The sequence below is a fragment of the Misgurnus anguillicaudatus genome, chromosome 5 (assembly GCF_027580225.2).
Source record: "Misgurnus anguillicaudatus chromosome 5, ASM2758022v2, whole genome shotgun sequence".
Taxonomy (NCBI): domain Eukaryota; kingdom Metazoa; phylum Chordata; class Actinopteri; order Cypriniformes; family Cobitidae; genus Misgurnus; species Misgurnus anguillicaudatus.
The window spans coordinates 19,037,176-19,054,734 of NC_073341.2; the positions used below are offsets into that span (position 1 = coordinate 19,037,176).

The window sequence follows — 17,559 nt, forward strand, 5'->3', positions numbered from 1 at the left end:
AGCAGCAGTAGTAGTAGTAGTAGTAGTAGGGAGGGACATTATCATTGTTCAGCCAAAATGGACAAAAATGTGTGCAGTGCAGTCTATCGGTCTGCTTGTTTCCCCTGTTTTCCCATTAATCTCCCTCCAGACTCCATTTCCCATGATCCTTCATGCTCCCTCACCTGTATCTCGTTTTTAAGCATCTTTACCTGCCAGCCATCAACCCCATCAGCTCCTCCATAAATACTCTGCCTGTGTTCCCCTTGATTGTCCATTCTTAGTCTTGTGCGTGTTACATGTCTACATTCCTTGTCTCTTTCCGACATATTCCTGACAGAAGAACGTACCTAATAATAGGAACTCCAGAGAATTACCTCCTATTTCATCTTGAGCAGAATGGGAGGCGTCTGGAGGACTGTCGACCGCATACGTCATCAAGGTTTAATATTTCGGGTTTAATTTCAAAAAAGCAACCGTTACATTTCAAGGTAAGAATGAAACCACAATGATTGTATGTCTTAAAACAAATAAATCTTAATTTTCTAATGTATTTTAACTGAAATGTGAGAACCTCGATGACGTATATGCAGTCGAGCAATGCGACATAAGGAGAACGAACCCTAAAACATGTTCGGGACGTGTCCGGCGGAACTGGCACGAATGGCCACCCTAGATGCAATGCTGAATGCATGCTTTAGGTTGGGACTGGATGATCCTTTGTTTCGGATCGTTTCTCCCGATCTATGTAAGTTACCTCTGATAGATTTTTTAAATGATATCCTCCAAATTGAATGGCTTTAAATTCGAGTTGATATTGTTGCTGAGGATAAATTAAGTCATCATCCAATCCCCAAGCCTGACGTTCACAAGTACCATGAGTGCTACGCTCGCTCTCCTGATCGTTGCGAGTGCCATGCTCGCTCTCCTGATCGTTGCGAGTGCCACGCTCGCTCTCCTGATCTTCGTGAGTGCTACGCTCGCTCTCCTGATCTTCGCGAGTGCCACGCTCGCACTCCTGATTGTCGCGAGTGCCACGCTCGCTCTCCTCAAAACGTTTTGTCTGTTTACCCGAAAGAAAGTCTGCCTGCTAAAGAATACGCTCTCAGAAAAACGGTACAAGATAGTACAAAAATTGTTACTGGGGAGGGACCTAAAAGGTGCAAATTGGTAATTTAAAGGGAGACACTGGTACCTCGGATACTGGTACCCAAAATGGTACATATTAGTACCGCCCCAGTGACAACTTTTGTACCTTTTATTTGAGAGTGCAATGCAGTCTTTGCATCTTTGCATTTGCAGGCGATGCAATGCTGAATGCATGCTTTCGGTTGGGAATGGACGATCCTTAGTTTCGGATCGTTTCTCCCGATCTATTTAAATGACCTCTTATAGATTTTTTAAAATGATATCCTCCAAATTGAATGGATATTGTTGCTGAGGATGAATCAAGTCATCATCCAGTCCCCCTCTCCTGATCGTCGCGAGTGCCGCACTCGCTCTCCCGACCGTCGCGAGTGACGTGCTTGCTCTCCCGCCCGTTGCGAGGGCCGCGCTCGCTCTCCCGATTGCCGCCACTGCCGCGCTCGCTCTCTCGATCGCCGTGACTGCTGAACTTGCTTTCCCGATCGTCGTGACTGACACCCTTGCTGTCCTCAAAATGTTTTGTCTGTTTCCCCAAAAAAATGTTAAAAGATGTCTGCCTGCTAAAGAAAACACTCTCAGAAAAAAGGTACAAGATGGTACAAAAATTGTCACTGAGAAAGTAATGCAGTCTCTTTTTTAGGGGTACACTAGTAAATACTGTACAGTATATGGTTTCAAAGCCACAAACGTGAAAACCACAATACTTTGATTCTGATTTCATGGGGGTCATTAATCAAGTGCTGTGTTCCTGAAAACCGAAAGGCCACATTAAACACACATTGGCCAGGAGGTAGAGCTGGCATCCCGCAGAGATTTGGTGCAGATTTCTTTCGTGCTCGCTGTGTGCTGGTCAGCCCTCTTTCCACACAATGCTATTTACTCCAGACTCAATCGATCTTAATCTCTCCTCTTCTGATTAAAAGGTAGGGAATGAAAAGCTATTAGAATGAGTGATTCCAAGATATTCTGAAAGTAAGTGCCTTATATGAGCTGGTAAAGTGCCCGGGTCTATTGGATCTTTAAAATCTAGGAAAATCCTTTGACATGTAAGGAGTGAATGTTGTCCACATCCGCAGCAATTTAGCACATAGCTTTTCATCGCACATCGGAAATTGGAAATGCGGTGTGCGAATAACAGGGCCGGCGTCATGGGGGGGCATTCGCGGGCAGTGCCCGCCCAAACAGGTTGTTGTGCCCCCCCTACAAAGTTTTTTATTAATTTAATATATAACAAGAATTAATATATCAAGAATTTTTTTACAGTGGTTCAACAAATACTGCGTTCACGTTCAGCCTTTTGACAAGAGACGAGGCTTCAATAGTTAATCTAAGCTGACTGTAGTTACATACATCTTACTAACTCTATTTTAAAGGTTTACGATCTATAAGTGATGCAATACAAAACACGATCAGCGGACTATGCTGTCTAATAAGTGGAAATTAATCTAAAATGCCCGCAAGCTTACCTTCCTCGCTCACGGGCTTTCTTCTGCGCAGAAGCATTACAGCTATTGAGTTTTAATAAATGTACTCAAACCTAACTATTTTCACTTGTTAGTGTCTAACAAACAGAATTAATATATTAATTAAACAGCTCTTTTTTCTCCCATAAATAAAAACCTTTTACTTGGGGTGTTTTACATGCACAAAATTATTTAATGGTGGTATACAAAACATTCAATTATATTCAAGTATTATATTAGATACATTTTAAAACTTCAATGCACATGTATAATAAGTAGTAATAGGTAAATATTTAAAATACACCAATAACTGATATCATAGGTTAACACAGATATAGTTAAGTCTTTCTTTATTAAGCCCATTACTGAGTGTATTTGTGTTTGTGAGTTTGTGACTGTGTTGTTGTCTGAGGTGGAGTTTCAGAGATGGTGACTCGGATGTGGACGCCAGTCATCAGAATGGTTTATTTTCAAGTTCATCGTTCCATTGTTGTTGTACCTGACAGAGTTCCTTTAAGGACACAGACATGGTTCCTGCAAAAAATAAAATGAATAAAGGTCAAATGATCGTTTCCCTACGTTATAAGGCATGTTTACGTATAATAATGAGGCAAAAGGCCAGCTAGCTTAATTGCACAATGATTCATGACTGCATTGGCAGAACTAGCGATGGGTCAAGATTTTTTTTCTTTAAGCAAAATCACGTTAGATATCTCACCAAACATGATGACAAAACTAATGCATAGTGGCTAACTAAGTCAACGGCAGGGAATTTGTGCTTTAAATTCACGTCAGAAACAAAACAATGGAAGATTTCAAATCAACAAGACAGCGTAAAGAAAAATCTAGCAGCCTCAGAAACGATACATTAGACTTTAGCACTACAATAACTTCGAGATAAAACTGTTATATATAATATATAAACTGTTATATAATTCATATAACTGAAACATAAATAACCAGGTTTTTGAGAACATTTACCTCAGTGGACGTGTTGCTCGACGAGGATTTTGTTGCGATTCTCAATCTCGAAGAGAAATATGCAGCGAAGCTCACCCGCGGAGTGAAGAAGAGGTGGAGTTATGAGGTTTCTCAGACAGTTAAAATGTCCAATGGCATTAAGAGCTTTGCGCTCAAGCTTTTTAAGGACTTTAGATTGGTTAATAAATTGTAAAAGTAACAGACCCACACGTGGGGACTGACCAATAGATTTGTGAAAAAATATGAAATTGACAAACACTACACTACGAGGTTTCCGCCCGACAGCGACGACTTGTGAATGATCAAATTTTAAACTATATAACTTATATCTTCTGTTTCAGGCACATGACTGACAATATTCAGTTACAAATGTGTTATCAGCGAAGGCCAGATTACTATTGCCGTTCCCAACGTCTAATTATTTCCATCTTTCTGTTCATTTACGTGTCAGTTCACCTGATTTGTGAAAGCAGTGATTGTGTTGAATTAACGTTAGCTCATGCAGTGAACTTTCAGCGTCTCCTGTGTAAACACGCGTAATTAGATGCAGGCTTAGGCAAAAGCCAGAACTACCAGAACTGCAGCTGGCAAGAAGAGAAAGAGAGAGAGAGAAAGAGAGAGAGAGACATAGAGACAGAAATTGTGTGTTGACAGGCGAGGTTGTCGGTGTAGGGGTGTGTGTGTTGAGAGAAACAGAGGACAGTGACTAAAAGCCAATTAATTAGCGAGCTCAGTGATGTGTGTCAGCTGCCTGTTGACATCAGCCCAGATCTCTGTTCACAGCTCTGCTAATGCCCCCTCCCCATATTTCCCCTCACACGTTCACATCTCATCTCTCTGCATTATAACTCCTCCACTCATCCTGATTGTTTACAAAGAAACACACGAAGACACTGATGTGTTGTCTTGTGCAAATATGCGCGCCCCTGCTATGCCGAACCTGGCGCACGAACACTGTATTTTTTAATTCTTTCCTTCGTTCCCCAAGAACACTTTTTAGTTACACTTTAATATGTGTATCAACATATTGTGCTGTTAAAACATCATGAAACCACACTCATAACATATTTAACTGCTTTAAAGTCCTTGTAAAGTCGGATATTAAATTATTCTCAGCCAAATAGATCTCCCAAATTTCTGTGGTATAGTCACTAAATATTTTGCTCATTTAACTGTGTTATTGTCACGGATCTCCGCATTTTTCCGTGTCTGTACCACAGACTTTCTTGTCTGTGTCAGTTTCACGTATTGGTTACTCAATTGTTTTTCCTATTTTTAAACCATTGTTGCTTGGGTTTGGGGTTAGATTTGGGGTTTGGGTTAGGATGTCACTTTAACTTAAACTATTGGTTTATACAATTTTTTTCCGGATTTTGTTACAATTGTCGCCTGACGTTAGGGTTAGAGTTGGGTTTGGGTTAGGATGTCATTTTATGTAACAGAAAGTCGTTCTAACCCTAAGCCCAAGCGACAATGGTAAGAAAATAGGAAAAACAACTGAGTAACATATACGTGAACTGACACGGAAAAGAAAGTCTGTGGTACGGACACGGAAAAATGCGGATATCCGTGACAATGACACAGATAAATAAGCAAAATATTCCGTGACTATAACACGTAAATTTGGGAGATCAGGCTGTCTCAGCTTGTAAAAGCAGAGAAAAATGTGATATTAACCTCCCAGCAACATTTGAATAAATAAAAAAATGCTAAAAAAATAAAATTAGTTATCAAAATCTTGGAAAAATAGGCAGGATGTTCTGCTCTAAAATGCTGGGGGCGTATCTCCTTTGTTGCCAAATACCGCTACAACCTGAATGGATGTTTGCGATTGTGTTAGGGGCGGAGCCATGCTCGGTGGCTCAAGTGCATCATCGAGCCACTGTTTTAGCCCCGCCCAATTAATCCTGAACACAGAAATGTTCAAAAACTGTTTAGCGGTGTAACTCCACAATTTAGTATTACATAGTTATTTACGTAGTTAGTGTTTGCTACGCATTTCAGCAATACATGTGTAATGTGTTTAGAAACAATTCTCTAATATGACTTTATTTGTATTTGTAGTCAAAATATTAAAATCAAGGGTGTCACGATAAAGCAGTAAACCCCAAGAAGTGTCAGTCACACTTGACTCCGCTTCGCGCCGTGCCTAATAACGCCCCTTAGCTATTATAAAATGAACTGTAACCCCACTGCTTCGAGGGGTTTATTGCGTTTATAAAACGGTTACTTCATATGCATAAAATTAGCGGGATTTTATTTACATAAAACACAAATAAGTTGTAATTATATTAGTACAAATATTACTCTTCCACCAAACAAAGTAGTTCCTCAAAATCAAGTGTGAGTGACACAGAGCGCAGTTCACAAACAACAGAGACGCAGCAAAGACACAATGAAAATATGATTAAAGACTGTGGTGTTTATTTTATAAACCACCATTCATCTGATTTATACATTAACATTTACGTTGCCACCCAGTTTTAGTTTAATGCCTTGCAGAAAAATTATCTTCTCTAAATAAACATCAAATATCAAATGAAAGAACAGACCACCCGCTTTCAAATAATTCCATTTTTGTGAAGAACTTTTGTAAGAGATCAGATTCAGAGTCTGATGGATAATAGCGGACGTATGAACTTGAGTTATAAACTCCTCAGACAACGTTTTCTCTTTATTGACAAGATGACTCAACAATATTTATTGACATTTATCAGGATATTGCCATTAATTGTGCAATTGTAGACTAATTAAAAATATGATTAAAGACTGTGGTGTTTATTTTCATAAATCAGTACGCAGCAACAGTGGCACAGTGATACTTACGTAATGAGGTCTGAACCGTGAGGTTACCAGTGTATTTTATCATGGCTTAGAACGCGTTTCAACCAATCAGAATGAAGAACCAGAACGGGCCGTTTTATAATTTCGATTTTACATCGAAATAGATCGAAATTAAGTCACAACCTCGATCTTCGAATAAAATAATCGAATCGTCTTTGCTGGCACGCCCATATGTCACGTCCGGTCGGCTTGCCAAGCGGAAAAAACGCATTGAGTTCTGTGAGTCATCCTTCTCTAACTTCACTAGCTACAGCCAGTCAAAAGATCGCATGGCAGATGCAGCCAACGCAAGCTGCTCTTTATGTGGGAAACAAAAAAACAGCAAGCGTCTCCCACCTTCAGCTGAACTCAGAACAGAGCACGTACGCGTGCACAGTAGAACGCGTCTGTTTCAGGACCAGAGATCTGTTTAAGTTATTTCAGTTGTTTAAGAGATATGAAAACAGCATTTAAACATGACTTATTGGGGTATAGTCTCACAATCTCGTCTGACGGTAAGTAGGTGCAAAGTACTGACAGGAATGTTCATCTGACAGGAAGTTTTGTCAGGTAAGTTTTGTCAGGTATGTGTGTGTACCATATTTTCCCACTGTCAGCACAACTAACATGACAGGGCATCTCCGGGTTTATGGTCAGATATTATATTTCATAAAAGTCTAGTCTAAAAACGGCATAGCATTTTTTTGTGCTTTAAAAAAAGAGAGAATCGAACCGTGAGTTCAGAATCGATAACATAATCAAATCGAGGATTTGGAGAATCATGACACCCCTAATTGAAATTATAACAACCCAGCTTTTTGGGTTGAAATAACCCGGCATATGTTAAATTAGGTTCATCTACTTTTGATCCACCGCTGGGTTTAAAATTTTACTCAAAGTACAAACTACTTCATTTCATTCTGAAAGATTTTACAGGAGAATTTCAACATTCCTGTGGATGACCAGCTTTATGGAAGTGTTACTGTATAGATATTCTGGACACATTAGGAATACCACAAAAAACACCTATGCAGTATTTCATGTAAACGGAGCCATGAAGACGATTTATAGTGTTGGGTTCAATTGGCTCTTTCTCTTAGTTGTGGCCAAGAGCGAAACATGTCACTTCTAGATGTAGATTCTGTATGGGAACATCTTTCCTGCCCAAGGCAAGCTTTAAGTGCTATTGGACCTGCTAGACAAAGCGAAGCGTCCTCTTTGAATTTAACCTCTAAAAATCACAGTGATGTCAAACTCTGCCTGGAATTAAAACACGGTAAACAGAGCGCGACTTTCCCTATTTTCTCTCCACCTGTCAAAGTGAGAAAAATGGCCCATGGCAAAAGTATTCATCTTTCATTTGAGTTGGATCAGAAGAAAAAGATGAGTTTCTGCATTCGCGTGAATCTGTGAAGCACATCTGACATCCGTTTTCGAATTGCCAGTGAATAGTAAAGTTTGACGATGTTTCCCCACGGGTAACCTTTCATTATAAACGTCCTGCTTGGGTAATGCACTAATTATCATTTTTACAATAAATTAAGCTTTGCTCAGCTGGCCCAGCACGTACATGTACACATGCATACACAAACACACAGTATAAACGGTGACATGCAGGTTTTTTTGGTTCCTTTGGGAAATTATGCGGACACATTTTCCTCTGTAGTTTGTTTGTTCTGTTTTTCAGGGGCACACTCAATCATTTAACTTAGTTTACTTTAATATGTTAATTATGAGCCGTCAACGTCTCTGGAGAATATTTGGCTCTTATGCAAAAACTGAAAACACCAAAGGAAAATTGTGTGTGTGTTCGTGTGTTGCATGCACAAATGTTAACTACATTGTTTCTTGTCTGTTGTTTACAGCTGTTCATAACTTGAGTACTGTCAACATTGTCCAATCAGTGCTAATTAAATGGAAAGTGCTAGTTAGGAAAGCATATTTCTGTATGTAAATATGTTGTCTCCTTCACTATAAGAGTAAAATAATTGAGTAATATAGCGCACTTTATAGTGTATACGGTCTAATTTGTATTCTGCAAATACAGCATTGTTTTCTGCAAGACCTAGGGGAAGTGAACCTGCTTAGCCCGATGTACCACATAAGCCCACGTAATGCATTATTTTGAAATATAAAATTAGAGAAAGGAGAACAGTGCAGATATATGCAAAGGAAAATATATTTACATATTTTTTGTTGTGGCCTAATCATATTAGTGACCATAAGCTACCTGGCAGCCATTTTAAAGGATACTTCAAAACTTTTTGCATACTTTTGTATGCATGTAAAAACAAAAAAAACAAAACTTGGTGATATTGTATGATTTCCGTGTATTTATTATGTTTGAAACAACAGATTTCGTGAGTATCTGGAGCAGCTAACACAGGACACTGCCTGGGTGATGCTTACAAAGATACTGCATAAATTTGCTGATAACCTCAGTAAATTAAATATTTATAAAGCTTCTTCAACCCTGTGGTGAGGCTACATAAGGGCCAGGGTGGCACTGGCCGACTCAGTTTGACGGCTGGCACACCCAGTCAGAAGAGACACAAAATAAATGCAAAAGAAATCATGCATAAATTATAATAATATTTTTTAATAACAAATTTTCACATACGGACTATTCAGAAACAAGTACCTATGAATATATAAAATGTATCATGTGTTTTTAAACCTTGCAAAGTTAACATTCAAGCCACTATTTGAGCGCAAGATGTTAAAGTGAGCTGTTTTTAGTTTAGAAAGAAATCAGATGTGTGTCAGTATATGAATCTGTGCTTATTCGGTCTTAAAGGGATAATTACCCAAAAATGAAAATTCTGTCATCATTTTCATCCTCATGTACACTGTTAGACATTTCTGTAATTTTTACAGTTATTTACTGTATATCACCCAGTATTATACTGTAAACTATTTATACAGTACATAACTGTAATTCGCGTTGCAATTTGGGAATTTTCTGTGACATCATACATCATATACAGTAATTTACTGTATTTTTGAAAATTGCTGTATGCTACTGTATATTTTCTAACAGTCTTTTGGCGGTATTTTCCTTATTCACACAAATCCTTATTTTATTTTTCTCAAAATCATAATTTTTGACAATTGTATACACACAGGCGTTGACATATTTTAGCTAAGGAACCATGTAGCGGCACAGGTGTTCAGAGGACCGATTTCAGGTGTGCACATAAACTGAAGAGTTTTCAAACAAGACTTTCCCTGGGACTGCACAGCTGCGTTTTTCAGTTGAAGATACACGACAGGGGAGAGAATGAAAAAAGACCAGCAAGGTAAAATAATCTATATAAGTTATTTATTATCAGACCCGCGGTTGTTGTTTACCCGAACTGGACATTTTAAAACCGTTAACCGGACGCGTTGCTTGACATACAACGGTAATATTAGTTTACCGAAAGTCAGTATAAACCTAATTAATAAATCATACTATGTGTATGCAAGCCCACGCGCGGGCGTTAAATTACACGCTAGTGTTTTCCTTTTATAAAACTATTATGAAGAAATGCTTAACGTAGCCTAACGTATACGTCAATGATATGAAAAGATCAGATTTAGTATATAACGTTACCGGAGAGAATAATTTATTAATATAAATACATTTTGCTGGGAGGAAAACTCTTAATGTGTAAGTTACCACGTTGTGTTTATATTCTCATCCGCTTGGCTTTACTTGTTACATAAATTATGCGTTATTAATAAGGTTTATAACTAAATTTGGTTTATAACTAAATTTTATCTTTCAAATTTGTTAAACTACGTTAAGCATTTTAGAAAGTCCCATGTGAACATAATAAGAGTTTGCTTAACATTTAACGTTAGTTTTACAAACGACTTGAAACGTATGAGCGTATGTTATGTGTGTGTGGTGGCCAATCGGAAAACATTATATTTTAAATGTGAATATGTTTAAACATAAAGGCTGAAACCTAATTTGCATAAAATAAAGTTTTAAATTGTGTTTTTGTTTTGTATTAAATTGCTTTTGAGGCCAAGGTAGCTGTACAGTAAATATTCAGCCTCGATCAGAAAACCATGTCCCAGTGTCCTAATACACAGACCTGTGGCCATGGTGCAGTGATTCGAGTAGAGTACATCTACTCTGGTTATCATTTCAAAACAGTATTAACTGAAAAATATGAGTGTTTATGTATTAAATGTTAAATATGTCCTGTTTTTCCCTGCATGTATTCTGCTGTCTAAAATTCTTTGGGAGGATAAATGAAGGAGGATGTAACAAAATACACTGCAAGAACTGGAATGAGACACAAGTGAGGATGAAGAGGACAACAGAATATCCATCCTTTCTTCACCACCTCACAGAGTTTGAGTGAAACAACTTGCATTAGGTGAGACACTTCTCAATAAGATACAGTATGCTGCATGTATGGGTTAGTTAGGTCTCCCTAATTAACAAACAGCTGTAACAAACATAACGTACAGTACTGTCTTTGTAAAAACTTGAATGCAGTTCAAAATAATTATGACCGTCTTTCTTTTGCTTACAGGACTCACAGGATTATTTTACAACAAGACTGATTATTTTATACCAGAAGTTTGGTATTTTTTTGAAGCTACTGTATTATTTCCTATGACAATTCATTTTGCTGTGCATTCAGTACTATAAATTGGTAAGTACATTTACTGTATGTAAGTAAAGGCTAAAGAGTATATCTCCTCTAGTTCTAAGTTCTAGTTCTAAGTTCTAATAACGTTCCCAAAGGTCCCAATAATGTTACGCCAACATAAAAGTGTCCAGTTTTTAAATTGTTTAGGAATGTTTCTTGATTGTGCGAATGTTAGAGGAATGTTACATTTTATTTTCAGACAATGTCATGTTTAAATGTACTGACAATGTTTAAAACGCATGTTTAGTATATTTTATGAATGTTTATATGCAATATTTTAACATAACATTAAGAAATAATGTTTTACAACAGTTTGTAAATAATAGAATGTAATGTTTTTTTTATCATTACAAGCAAAAACATTCATAACGTTATTGGGAACTTTCAAGGAACGTTCTTAGAACCTTTCTCTGTGGTTGAGCATTGTGTTAGCATCATAAAACGCTATGGGTTCAAACAAGGGAATGCACATGCTGATAAAAAGTTTATACTTTGCATTGCACTGTATGTTATTTGCCTTTTTCTGTAAATGTGAAGATAAATGTAAAGACAGACAGTCATTGTTTCATTTTAAACCAGTTCTATTTTAAGAGAACTTAACTAGACTAAATAAAAGGGTCACAAAAATTTTAATTTTGCTATTATGATGCTGGTTTAGTGGTGTTATGGGTTTTCTGGTTACAGTGGTAGTGGACCATGATCACCCCTCTAGCTTCAAAAGTAGGATGCCAAATGTATAACACCAAATCATTATAGCATAACTCCATGGAACTTGACATCATTTAAAGTCGTCTAAAGGCAGACATGATTGCGTGTGAAGTCCTATGCCAAAGACTCTCCAAATACTGCATCTACTCATTCTTCCTGATGTGTATTTTGTTGGTATTTCCTGGTTGTTGCAGCCCTGACAGTAAACATGACTGTGAGCATCCTATCCATCAGGTATAGCTGTTTACTTGCATTACTCATTTAGAGAAATGACGGGTCAAAATTGATTATATGGATTATATTTTCATCACCCCTTTTTTGTATGTCTTTGGGACACTTGAAATATATAGCACGTATAATGTGGAGCCATAATGCAGTCACAGACTACTCCCATTGTAACTGGAAAACCAAAGAAAATCATTGTTTAAATTATAAAATTATAATTTTTGGATTAACCAAACCTGTAATCAGTGTTGTACGTATGTATGTTTATAATTTTTATTATTTTAAATGTATTACTTCAAATTATTTGAAATGTGTATGTTTTAAATGTAATTTCACACAACTTCTTAAAGTATTTGTATTGTTTTAAATAAAGGCTTCAATATTTGAAATTGTCTCTTTGAATTAAATGTTAGCAGTATCTGTAGGTTAAAATGTAAAAATTAATTTTATCTAAAAATTATAGCTAATTTAAATATAATAAAAATGAATGTATAAATAATAAAAAGAATAGTAGTATAGTATACAGTAGTAAACTGTAAACCTGTGTTTTTTACAGTAGCACACTGTATTACATATTTACAGTAGCATTTAAATACTGTAAAATGGAAATACAGTTTAGAACTGTAAATCTTATTTACAGTAGCCTACTGGCAACAGTGTTGCCAGTAGGTTACTGTAAAAATCCTTGAAAATGTCTAACAGTGTAGATCTTAACCTGTATGAATTTATTTTTCTGATAACCACAGAAGAAGATATTTTGATAATCACACAGTTGATTGTAACCGTTGACTTCCATAGTAGGAAAAACAAATACAACGGAAATCAATGGGTACAGTCAACTGTGTGCCTACTATCATTTATCAAAACATCTTCTTCATCATTTATCACAATACTTCCATAATATTTGTTTTCCTACTTTGGAAGTCAATGGTTACAATCAGCTGCAGTGCTTACCATCATTTATCAAAATGTGTCAAATGTCATCTTCTTTTGTGTTGATCAAAATAAAAAAGTCATACAGGTTTAGAACAACAAGAGGATGAGAAAATGATGACAGAATTTTCATTTTTGTGTTAACTATCCCTTCAAACTGGCAATAGCTTCAAGAAATCTGCTTATGTTTGTGCCATTATGTTAATCTAACAACAGTAAGGCAAAAGGAAAATCACTTCTGTAGCTTTAAAAAGATTAGTTATTATTCATTTGATTATATTTATTTTCCTTAACACTAAACTTTATTTTTGTTATTTTCTTTTTCCATATGCTGCTAATTTCCTAATTTGTGCTTATTTTATTTTCCTTATTTCCATTTTTGCTGATCCGCAAATTATTCAATCCATGACTCAAAAAACGTAATGTAATACATTTAAACACTATTGTAAAATGATTTAATTTAATAGTATACATTAAGGTCCGTCCTATTTCACCACGGTCCACTCAATTCAAAATTTTTGGCCTCACCGCTTGAACCTAAACAAAATTTAGTGCAACATTTGGTATAATTTAGTTCAAATGGGTACTTAAAGGACGTACTATCTTTCTCTTTTCCTTTTTTCTTGATCTCTATCTGTACATTCTTACAAAAAAATACTAACCAACCATGTTCTTGTGTTGCAATAATTGCTTGTATTGTTTACCTCATCTGTAAGTCCCTTTGGACAAAAGTGTCTGTTAAATGACTTAATTATGAAATGTAAATGGAAATGAAGAGCTCAGATGCAAATTCTCTTAGTGTGTCTGACATGTTTTTTTTGTTGTAAATTTGCATTTTTATCAGGCTCTCTCATGTTTAAGTTCAGTAATTTCACTTTAGTTTAATTAGAATAAAAGATTATTGACAGTAATTCAAATGCCTTATTTTAATAAATGTCACTTCTTTGTCTTTCGCTGCAAAACCCTCTAAGTGCGTGCAAAAATCTCTACTTCTAAAAAAAGTCTCCAGACACTCTTAACTGTCCTTTCTGAATAAACATAAAAATCTCAAAAATTCTATCAATATCTTAATATATTCAGTAAACCTTCTTTTCCAGATAAAAACCTACTCCTTGATGTAAGTGCACTGCCGTTAATCCAATTATTTTTCTGTGCACTTAGATGACTTTGCGTTTAACAGATTCCGCAAACAAAGGTGTATTTCTAAATGGCCTGATGCAAGGTTTAAGCAGATTTAAACCCCACGTGTTTGCATCTAAGAACTTCAAATATACTCCAGAAATACTACTTTCATTTGACCCTGGCGTATAAGGAACTCCTATGAAAGTCTGTTTGCTCATAGTTTACAAGCAAAATGCCAATATACCAAAACCATTAACATACATGCAGTACATTGTAAAGTTGATGTTTGACTTGTACTGGGGATACCAGGTAAATATATAATTTATTAGCATGAAATATGACTCACATGTAAATTTGCACAGGACGAGATGATGCAGGGCTCCTCCCCAGGTTCCATGGTTGTTTTGGGAATTATGGCAGTGGCCTCGACATCAGGTTTAATGGAGCCGCTAGTTGGCTGAGGATCAAGTTTGGGTAGCGACCCATAGCCAAAAGCCTGAATCGCATCTCCTGCAGGAAAATGAATAGATTAAAATAAAACAAAATATAAATTCAAAGCACATTATTTATTATTAAAACAGTCCTGAATCTGTGTGAGCAAAAATACATTTTCAGATGTGGACGTTTCCTTATGAAGATATTCAGAGAAACTTTAAAGTACCCAGGAGAAAAGCAATATGTGTTTCAACCGCCAAGTTTTTAGCAGCAAGGCACAGTTCGGTGTATCTGGGGGTCAGCGGCTCATTTAATACTAATTCGCAAAGCTTGCAGATTTAATCATTATAAAACAGAACACACATTCACCCCCACTAGCTCACATTTTCCGAAAATGTAAAAAGTAGGATGGACGTGCTGTCTACATAAATAGGCCATTCTTAAAAAAAACGTATTCCTAGGCTTATGGCTAGTCCTAGACTAAAACACATGTTTGAGCGGTCTCAAGTGAAAATAACTTGCACTGACCTTAAAATAAGATCTTAAAATATGCCAATGACACTGATTTTTCTTAAAGGCGGAGTGCATAATGTTTAGAAAAAACACTTTGGAAAAGGGAGTCGAGCCGACTACCAAAACACACTTGTAGCCAATCAGCAGTAAGGGGCTGTCTACTAACTGACATCCTTGCCGGGGTTTGCGTATGTGTGGGGCGAGTCTATCAAAAGAAGCTCCAGATTAAATTGGGGTAGGTGCGTGTTTGTTTAGGTGATTTCAAATATCAACTTTGGCTTTCAAACATTGTGCACTCCGTCTTTAAGATAGACACCAGAAACGTCTTTTTCTTAGGCATGTTTTAAAAAGATGCCTAAACATTTTAATTTAACTAAGCATTGTCTGTAAAACCTGGCCATAGTCACATTTATAGTTACTGATATTACCATATACACTATCAGAATTAAAAGGTACAAAAGTTGTCATTGGGACAGTACCCTTTCAAAAAGGTACACATTTGTACCCAAAGAGTGCATATTAGTACTTCAAAGGTACATATAAGTAAGCAATAAGGTACGAGAGGCTGTGCTGTATTGTGAATAAGTAACTCAAGGCACTCAAGGTACTCAAGGCAAGTGCTGTATCGTGAATAAGTAACGGCTGAAGGGGTTGCAGGCACTCCGCTTCGCGTCGTGCCTAACAACGCCCTTCAGCCGTTACTTATTCACGATACAGCACTTGCCTTGAGTACCTTATTGCTTTTATAAAACGGTTACCACACAATATTAAAGTAAAAAAAATATTAGTGCAACTTTCATGAAGTTAAATCAATAAAAGCATTCCTTCCGCTAGAAAAAATAGTCCCTGACTGCGAACAACAACAACATGAAAGCTCAAATAAAAACAACAAACTGTTCTCAGACTTTGTCTCATTATATGTTTATGTGTTGCTAAGGGTGTTGCTAAGGGCGCAGTGATATTAAATATAACCGTTATATTTAGCACACCTATTGACCAATCAGAATCAAGGATTGGAACTAACCGTTTTATAAAGATACATATAAATGGTACATATTAGGACCTTTTTAAAAGGGTACTGCCCCAGTGACAGCTTTGAACTTTTATTAATAAACTGATTTTCAAATAAGCTTAAAGAATATGTAAAACACGAAATATTTGGGTAAACAGTTTGTATTTAAATATTTCTTATGGACACATTTTATTACAAAAAATGAAAAATAAATTGCAATCACTATTTGTCATTTCCAACAATTCCCTGTTGCACTTAATTACAATTTATTATAACTTTCTTGACTAGTGAGGAGTTGCTATAATAATTGCATAATTATTATAATTAATATGACCATGGAATTGTGTTTTATATTTTTGTTATTTTTCTTATTAATGTATTGCAGGTTTAAGACGAGAGCCATGATCTCTATTGCAACTGTAACACAGCTTGTTTTGACTTGAAAAATCTCTCTCAGTATCTCAGCATCTCACAGTTGGATATTGGATGAAAAATCTCCAGAGCTAATGCCTGAAGCTGTGTGCCTTATTATCATGTTTTCTTTTCCCACTGTTATTTATTTCACTGTTGGGAAGATATTCCTGCCAAGCAATCAAACTTTGGGATTCTTTTCACAAAGTAGCCTAACATTCTTTCTTGCATCCCTCCTGATGTATCTTTAAGCATGTATTTTTAGATACACATTTAAAGTAATTTTTCCCCCAAATAAAGTAAGCAAAGAGAACAAATCATCTCTTTTTTTCAGCACAACTCTTTCTTAAAGAGCTGGCAGTTGTTGTGTATTTGGCAACCAAGAATAATCTCACTGTCTGTCTCTCTCATTCTCTCTCGCTCTCTTCTCAGGTCTCAAATGACATATGTCCCCACAGAGCGGCAGAATGATATTAACACCGTTTCCCAAACACTGGTCTTTTTTTGGCACTTTAAAAGGAAACCACTTGATCTATTGATATTTTCCTAAAGCATCACTCAGATAAATACACATGTAGGCTACTTGCCTGAGTGAAACAAGAGGTTCACCTTAAATCTTTGGTGGGGTCTCAAATATCGCTTTTCCATTGCATAGTACCCTACTGTTTGATTTTGGGTCAGGTCGGGTCAGCTCACCTTACTTTGGCTTCTTTATCTTTTCCATTGAGTTTAGTAACACTTTGGAGTGGGAGGGATTATAGGCGTGTCGTTATATTTGCGCTGCCTGCTGTGATATCACTGCCCATCATGTAGATGCGTATAAATTAGGGATGCACCGAATCCAGGATTCGGATTCGGCCGAATACTGGGCTTTTTGACGGGGTTCGGGTTCGGCCGAATCCTAGATGTTTTTTCCACCGAACCGAACCCTAGGGTTGCGCCAGCTGTTTGACGTCACGCGGCCGTTGATTACACACATCGGGTGCTGATGTGGAGATGAGCTTTTTCTTTCGGTGAGCCTTAGGGGCTGGACACACCAAAACTTTTAAACACGGCTGAAAACGCCTTGAGGACGCCAAATGCCAGCTGTTTTTCAGCCGAGCGCTTGGTAGCTGTGATGCTTCAGCTGTGAGCCGGTTGGTTGCTGTGGTAATGT

At 36.8% G+C, this 17,559-nt stretch overlaps 1 protein-coding gene across 2 annotated transcripts in view; it reads right to left on the bottom strand.

The window, feature by feature from the left end:
* Positions 1 to 17,559, bottom strand: part of gfra2a (GDNF family receptor alpha 2a) — a 118,727-nt gene that overhangs the window by 8,671 nt on the left and 92,497 nt on the right. The window contains exons 7-8 of one of the 2 annotated variants that reach the window (XM_073867679.1): positions 14,379 to 14,542; positions 2,751 to 3,122 (exon numbers count right to left, since the gene is read on the bottom strand). In XM_073867679.1, coding sequence (XP_073723780.1) covers positions 3,102 to 3,122; positions 14,379 to 14,542 — 185 coding nt within the window. In that variant the 3' untranslated portion in view covers positions 2,751 to 3,101. Of the gene's footprint in view, positions 1 to 2,750; positions 3,123 to 14,378; positions 14,543 to 17,559 lie in introns of those variants that run through there. The other variant, XM_055168121.2, reaches the window with a different exon arrangement.